Consider the following 8352-nt stretch of genomic DNA (forward strand, 5'->3'; position numbering starts at 1 on the left):
TGCAGGCCTAGAAATACCTTGCTGACTGGACTTTTCTTTTATGAAGCGTTTAATCAAAATCTGAAATCCAGGTGATGACAAGATGGCATTGGAGAGAATGGTTATAGTTGTTCTGCATTATGGAGAACAAAGACATTTTACTATTACAGTTTATATACTTTTAACCAGTGATTGAAGCAGTGTTTGGTTAATGCACTAAACTGGCCTTAGTTAAAAAAAAATAAATGGAGTAAAACAATTGTGCTGCTCTAGGCAATGAATCCTGCATTGGTGTGAATCAAGACTAGAAATCAAACTGTTAAGGAGTGATACTAAATTCCTGTTATACTGGAATTGCAAGCCAGACACTTCTGTCTCAGTTCTTGATACTAATAAAAACCTGGAATTTTATGTGGGAACCCCTGCAATAAGTTCATGGCATGGACAAATGATAACTCAAAATAAACAATCTACAACCATTGCAGAAGTGTGGAAGAACAAGCAATTTGACACTCCTTTTTCCTCTTTCTTCCTTCCTAATGAAAATGTATCAAAAAGAAAATACCCATGGATTGACCACTCAAAGACTATCAAACAAGTGTACATGTGGAAGGAAAAGGGATTTTTTTTTTCATTAAGCCTGACGTTTCTTGTAATTTGGAACTACAGACTTCTAGCATGCCTCAGGCTAGCCTTAGCAGTATTGGGGCTTCTCCTCTCACATCTCAAAAGCTAGCTGTTTTAATTACTGCAGCTTTAAGGGAAAGAAAAACACAGTGATTCTATGTACTTCTGTTTATTATCTGAAAACTGATATGGCAGACATTGAAAACTCATGTCATATTTTGGAGTCAAGCATTTCAAAATATGAGAAAATAGTTTCAAATATGGAAGACTGCCAGAATGCGATTCTTCCTAGACTCTTCCTGCTATGAAATGATAATGTTATCAGGGTTTTAGGGAAGGACTACTGTAATGAAAAAGTTAATGAGGCTTCACAAGAAATATTTATGCTTATTGCTGCTAATCTAAAGGCTCTTTCCTTGCATATTGTAGATACAGCATACAAAACTTTTTATTATTCACCCTGCCCTACTTTGTCATCCTCCAAAGCTTTTGTATATTAAGTTATTTAGTACAACCAATGCATTTCAAATACTTTCAGCACTCAAGAGAGCGAAAGCGTTTTCTTGGCATGGCTAGGATATAAAAAAAAAATCTCAGGTGATTTACTGAAAGAACACAGGGCAGAGAGATTCAGTATGGCACTTAAAGTTCAAAGTCTAATACAGCATCAGTCTCAAATAAAGTATATTATTCGAAATGTCCTATCCTTTCATACTAACTTTTCCATGCACAGGGGCCAATTATAAAGCTATTAATGCTTCTCAGCTATCACAAATATGCAACGAATATTTTTTTATAGTTAAATGTGACTATTTTGATAAGCTCAAGGTTCTTATACTTTCGATAACATGTATGCAATACTGATGTATTCAATGGTTACAGCTACATGCTATTTGTCAAATGCATGTTTCCTTATAACCAAAAACAAATTTCCTATTTATGGTTTGATAATTAACAACCCCTTAGCAGAATATCCTCCTAAGGTTGGGCGAATACTAGATATTTCATGACAATATAGCTGATAGTTACAGAAGCATAGCTGGTGTACGTTTATAAGTGTCAGTTTACTCAGTGGTGTGTTCTCTGCGCATCTTTTATAATTTGTTTGCTGGTGAAGACACAGGTTTTTAAAAGTTTAGTTTTTGACGAGGGAAAGGACTCCATGCTGATTAAAGTAGTTTGTAATAATCGTCTGGGAAAGAAAGTCAGAGTAAAGTACAATCCAGATGATACTATTAAAGATCTAAAGAAACGGATAACTGCACAGATCAGAACCCAATGGGATAAGATAGTTTTAAAGAAATGGTACACAATTTTTAAAGCCCACGTGATGTTGGGTGACTATGAGATAGATGACAGAATGAATTTAGAATTGTATTATCAGTAGAGAAGTCATCTACTGCATTCTACTCACCTCATATCTACCCCACATACTTCTCCCTCCTGATTTTCACATGGAAAGAACACAGATTTTAAACTCCATTATTGTGTGTAGAACGTCTACTTTACTGGGTTCTTTAGTTTGTAGCAAGATGCATCTTTGAATAGGTTTCAGTAGCTTTTAGTCAATATATTTTTTTTATTTGCCTTATGTTTTGGGAGTGATTTTTGCAGAAGTATGGTGTAATCATGGGTCTATATTAAATCAGCGAAACGGCATTACAGCAAATGCCATTTTGTTGACACATATAGACCGAAATCCCAAAATAGCGAAGGCTCAGGTCAGTGATTTTTTTCCCAGGGAAAAAAAAATGACTTGGCTTTAGCCGTGACATTACCCTTTACCCCACTGTAGTGCGATCTCGGAGTTGGCATAATTAGTTAGGGGGGGTGTGAGGGCACAGCTCCCCACATTGGGGGTGTGTGTGGGGGGCGAAGCTCTCTACTTTGTCACGTTTGAAATGGTGTGTATGTGTTTTTAGTGCAAGGGATTTCTTTCCCAGGGAAAGAAATCACTGTTTTGAATGTTTGCAGTTTAGTGAGGTTGCTGATTACGTGTTGATGAAGAGGCGTTCGCTGGAACGCCTCTTTGAGCATTTAATATATATCTGTAATCACTGGATATGCCACTTTTGTTGTAAAATTGGTATGGAAATGCATTTAGCAGTGCATGGGAAGAGGGTGCTTATAAGCATTGAGATCACTGCAATGATAAGTACACTGCCTCCGTGGTTGTAAAAAAAAATGCAGCTCAAGCACTCTGTGTACATTGTGCTTTGATAATATACACATTGAACATAGTATCAGTATTTCTGCTTGGTGGGAGGTTGGCATAGTGGTTAAGGTGTTTGCCTTACAAATACAAGGTACAAGGTTTGATTCTCACATGGGGTAATTGGCTAGGCTTAAAATGGCCTACAGGGGCAGTTAACCTGATATGAATCTATGAATCTGGCAATCCACTACCAAAGTTTGCATGTTTGCTGGACATACAGCAAAGTATCAGGTGCATTTTGTTATCCTATTTTTGATCTTATATTGAGGAAAAGGTCATCTATAAATTTGACAATGTAATCTATTGTTTCCATGAGGAAACATTCATCTATCCATTCACAACCCCTTTTTCCCATTTCTGTACATGGTGTCGGGTAGAGCCAAGGTTTACACCACCGGGTGGCTAGCCATGCCACATTGCTTCTTGTACACCACACACTCACACCTATGGTTAATTTAGAGTGTCCAATCCACCTACTGCATGTCTTTGGAATGTGGGAGGAAACCAGAGCACCCAGAGCAAACCCACTGAAATGCAGGGAGGACATGCAGACACAGAAGGTACCCTAGCCATGAATCGAATGGGGAAACCTCTTGCTATGAGCCCTCAATACTATCTACTCTGCCACTGAGCCTCCACTGTGTCTAGCTTATTCAGAAATGGTTGGAGTCCAAATGTTAAAGCATATGTCTACCTGATAATGAGTTGCTTTATGTATCAGATACTTTTTCAGATGTGGTTGTCTCATTAAACTACCTATTTTCCTTTTTACCTTCTTTCTTTCTTTGTCTCATTGACAAAGAGGTACTCAAACAGTTTAATTTAAAGGATAAATAAATAATTTGCTCATGTTCCATGTTTTATAAAACTAATATGAAAAAAAATATTGAAAACATAAAAGATGCTTTGTCAAACTTTGGCCTATGACCATTTTCCCATGAATCTGTACGTGGCAATAGCTGCTGTTATAAAACAAAGTTTTTGATGCATATCATGTTAATGATCATGTTAATAAAGCAATACTGTAATTTAGGTAGTTAACAGCATTTTTAATATTAACATTTGCCAATTAAATTGTCAACAATTACTTGTCTTTCACATGGCATGTTTTATTTCCATTGTATACCTCTAAGGTCTCAGACTCAACCCAACTCATGTTTTATAAATCTGACGGAAGATATATAAATAAATGTTTTCTTAGATATTCACATGTCCATTCTAGAAAGGTCAATGTGTGATGCCACATATTCTGTTTTTATCCAAAGTCTTTTGTAACTTGCCACTGACCATTATTACCTGTTAGAGTACCAAGGTCATTATGCTCTCATGATACTAGTAAGAGTATGACTTCTCATTCACAACGAACTGCTTGTTATTGGAGTTGTGTGTTGCCTACTTGATCATAAGTAATTTGGACATATTTTCTAAAAAAAAAAAGTCTCTTATGGGAAGCTTTACGTGTTTTCTGTTGAATATATCACTGTTTGTTTTTAGATGTGTTTCAACCACTTTTTTACATTTTGCTGCAACACAGAGGATTATATTCAGGTCTTTGATCATTTTGAAATTGTTTCATGCTTGAGACATAACTGTCAGGAAACTCATCATGAGAGGAGAACAAAGCAAACCTGAAAAGTTTAATCTTGACATTCGCTTTGAAACCCAATCATGATTCTTTGTAGTGCACGAATTGAAGTCACAATGCACTACTAGTTACAGAAAAAATTGCAGGAGTGTAAAGTGTTTTACAGTTTTGAAAGCTTAAAATGCTTAGTGATGTCACTCAGATAGTGATCAGAAGCTAAGTATCTCTTGGATGGATGAATAGTCTTAGAAGTTTTTAAGATACTTAATTTTTCCATACTATTTTTATTATTATTATTATTATTATTATTACTATTATTGCTGTTATCGTTGTTATCATTGTTCTTGCAATACAAAATAACTTAAAGCTTTTAAAGCTACAAAATGGTTTGTATTGTCTTCTGCTCTTGCTGAAGTTAATTCTAGCATGAAGCAAGAGCTTAACAGTGCTGAACGATTCTAAAAAATGTTACACACCTTTCTAATGTCAGAAAGGTGCTTCACAAAGTTGTAATTTTCTCAAATATGAAGCATCCTTGTGGTGTTCTATGTAGCACACAAAAGATTATGTTCAGATATGGATTTTAAGCAATTCATCTCAAGACTGTTGTGAAATGAGTTTTGAGAGGTGAGTCTTGACATCTGTGTCTAGAATAAATAACAACTCAAGTAATTTTTGGAGAGATCTGATCATAATTTTTTGCAGGACATGTTTAGGTGGTCTGATGTGCTACCAGATGGAGAAACCATTGTAAGAGTGTGAAGCATTTAATAGCTTTGAATACAATAAAACACTTGGCAATTACACTTAAGTAGTAGCCAGAATTTCTCTCTGAAGAAAGGTTTTAAAATCTGTTAGACACTTTGCCACATTTTTTGTGAGACCGCAAATGAAAGGGCAGCTTTTAAAACTGTGCTAGCTTAATACCATTGTTCTGTGGTTGCTGACGCTATGCACTATTATGGTCTCACTTGAGACTAGAGCTTAACGGTGCTGAGAGGTACTTAACAAAACATACCTAAGCATAAATTTTACCTCAGAACAATGTTTAATAAAGTTGTCTGTCACAAATTCATAGCATAATCTCAACATGCGATGTAGTACAGAATATTCAAGGCTAGTATGAGTGCATTATGATTTTGTTAAGGCTCTATACTGATATAACAGGGGTATAATACACACTCAGAGCATGGTTCCAGTGCTTCTATAACAAACAGTTCTTGTAATCTGTGGACCATTTGCTGGGAATTATTTATATACTTGCATGCATCATGCTATGCAGTTTTAGATGCGTAGTTAGATTTTGACCTTTGAAGGAGGAGGAGGAGAAGCACATGACTTATAAATGTGTGCAATTATTCCTGCAGACCATAAGTCCACTAGTGCAAATATATTTTTTAATAATCCTAGTTTGTTTCTGTTTTATCTCATAAAATAGTGTAATAATGAAAAGTACTTTGCAAGCCAATGCAAGCACTTTAGTTTGAGTTTCATTATATTTACATGAGAATAATCCAAAAAATAAAGTCCACAGACCAGCCACAACAACTCCAAGTAAAAGTTTAATTCAGTAAAAGATGCAAAAGGTTAGTGCTTTCATGCCCTTACAAGAGCACTTCTTCAGACCATCATACAACAGCTTAAAAACACACTTCTTATAATGATTATGGCATCACTTGTTAAGTAATTGGTGTTTTAATATATAAGAAGTGTGTTTTTAAGCTGTTGTATGATGGTCTGAAGAAGTGCTCTTGTAAGGGCATGAAAGCGCTAACCTTTTACATCTTTTACTGAATTAAACTTTTACTTGGAGCTGTCGTGGTTGGTCTGTGCTTTTTTTTGGATTATTGCCTTTTGTTATCTTCACAACCTTTATCGCATTGGAGTACCTGTTTCTTCTGTTTTTATATTTACATGAGAGTTTATTTCTGTTTTTTAGTTAGTTTGGGGAAGAACATGATTAGGATATCTGTTATAAATACATGATTAACAATGCTTCCTGCTAATCTGTTAAACACTTTTGTAGTAACATGGTAGAAAACTGTTTTACTGGTCCAAGAGTATTAATGCCTTACCAAATCACTTTGTGCAAACGAGTCAACATTATGGGGAGTTAGGTAGGCTTGAACTGTGCACACTACAGCATCATTTAAAGGATGTTGAAGGAGTTAAAATGTAAGTTCTGGAACTTATATGGAATCTAGGCATTTATTTTGTAACATGTATACCAACATTTGCTTTATAGAAGAAAACTATATTGATACATTCCAATTTGATAAAAAGTACTGGATCCAATCAAATGTTTACTTCATGGAATTTAAGCTCTGGAGTGGCTATCATTGTCTAGAGGGAATTACCTCTACAGATACTTAATTACTCTGTTAGAATGTAAATATTTCTTTCTTTCATTACCTCTTTTTTTTGGTTTTCATGTATGCTCAGAATTAAGACAAATTGATTCTCTTCCTACAGTTAACATGGATTCTTGCTAGTTTTGATAACCAGGTAACTATATTGTGTGTGTGTGTGGGGCGTAAAATTTAACTCTAGGCAACTCTTTAGATATGCAAAGCAAGATCCAGAGATGTTATCACTTAGATGTAAGATTATTGAATGCTATCATGCCATTGTATGACCTCCTTGAACCCTAGCATGCTTTATACCTCCAAGTCTGTGATTATGGCTTTTTCTCAGTACTTTATAAAACTTGGCCAAAACCTGTCTTTTTAACATCAAGATAATTCCTGATATCTTAATTTTTTCATAATATACAAATGAGCCATTTTCCTATTATCCTTTGATTCATATACAGGTACTATTCTGAGCAAGTTTCATGTTTGGTCAAATTGGAGACCTAATCCAAATTGTTACAGTAGCATCATTAATTTCTTGTTTGTAACTCAATAGGACTCAATCTTTCCATGTGATATTAGATGGGCAGTTTTTAAATCCACCCTTAGAGGCTAATTATTTAGTAAGATTTCATTCATTAAACACCACAGAAAAAAGTAAATCAGTATCTTCAAGGAAAGTACTTCCAGATTAGATAAGGTGCATCACATGAATTCGGGAAAAAAACATTACCAACTGAGGCTGAATACAGATTTAAATTCTTGTAAGCATTAAACTTTGATAATGCAAGTAAAATATACAAAATGGGCATCCATCTCTTCAAAAATATTGGGATGTCTGTTAACATTGAGCCATGGCTCAAATAATATTCCATCCATATTAGATAATGGCTACTACATACAGAATCTGATGAGATTCATAAAGCCTTTCCTTATACATATTTTAACAAATCCAGATATTAATTCTGAAGGTACTGAAACATTTTAGTGAACTTTGTTCTCAATACAATTGTTGAACAATTTGTTTCCAAATTAATTTTTAATTTTTTCTACAGAAAATGGTTAATAAGCAGGTTCACACCTCAGTGGTGATAAACCAGTATGCCTGGATGGATATGATATAGCCTTTTATTAAAATAAATATCTTCGGTCTTGCATTAATTATATAATTGCATTAAGCAACCTGTATCTTTAATCAGTTTCATTATTAACATTTTCTCACTCATACTTGCCAGTAGTTTCTGAATGGTTGCTAATCATATCATATCAACATTCCAGTTTGGGTTCTTGAAATCATATCAGACACTGCATAATAATATCATGCTCTAATTGATCCTGTGCCTCAGCCCAAGGATAACTGCCTAACAAGGACTATTTGCATTAGGTGTGAGAAAATATTCAATCAGGAGAATGTGCCATTCTTATTTAAAAGACTAGAAAAAATTTATTTCATGCTGTTCAATCTTATATAACTCCGTTTCTATGATTATAGCAAGTGATGGTAGAATCTCACACCATATACAAATTTCCACAGGTGCCAGACAGGAGTGTTGTCTGCTATCCTTCTTTTCATAGTGACACTAGAACTCTTTTTC

The 8352-nt window shown here is 34.8% G+C and overlaps 1 protein-coding gene across 1 annotated transcript; it reads left to right on the top strand.

Moving 5' to 3' along the window:
* Nucleotides 1-1768: 1768 nt before the first annotated feature.
* Nucleotides 1769-1993, top strand: LOC122802105 (ubiquitin-like protein 5). Its single transcript, XM_044071796.1, has one exon. It carries the CDS (start codon nt 1769-1771, stop codon nt 1991-1993), a length of 225 nt encoding a protein of 74 aa, XP_043927731.1.
* Nucleotides 1994-8352: the final 6359 nt, after the last annotated feature.

This window comes from Protopterus annectens, chromosome 5.part0 (assembly GCF_019279795.1).
Source record: "Protopterus annectens isolate FY-2018-M chromosome 5.part0, PAN1.0, whole genome shotgun sequence".
NCBI classification, from domain to species: domain Eukaryota; kingdom Metazoa; phylum Chordata; order Ceratodontiformes; family Protopteridae; genus Protopterus; species Protopterus annectens.

Coding starts and splice junctions, on each gene's coding strand:
- LOC122802105 (XM_044071796.1), top strand. CDS start 1,769: ATGCTGATTAAAGTAGTTTGTAATAATCGTCTGGGAAAGAAAGTCAGA.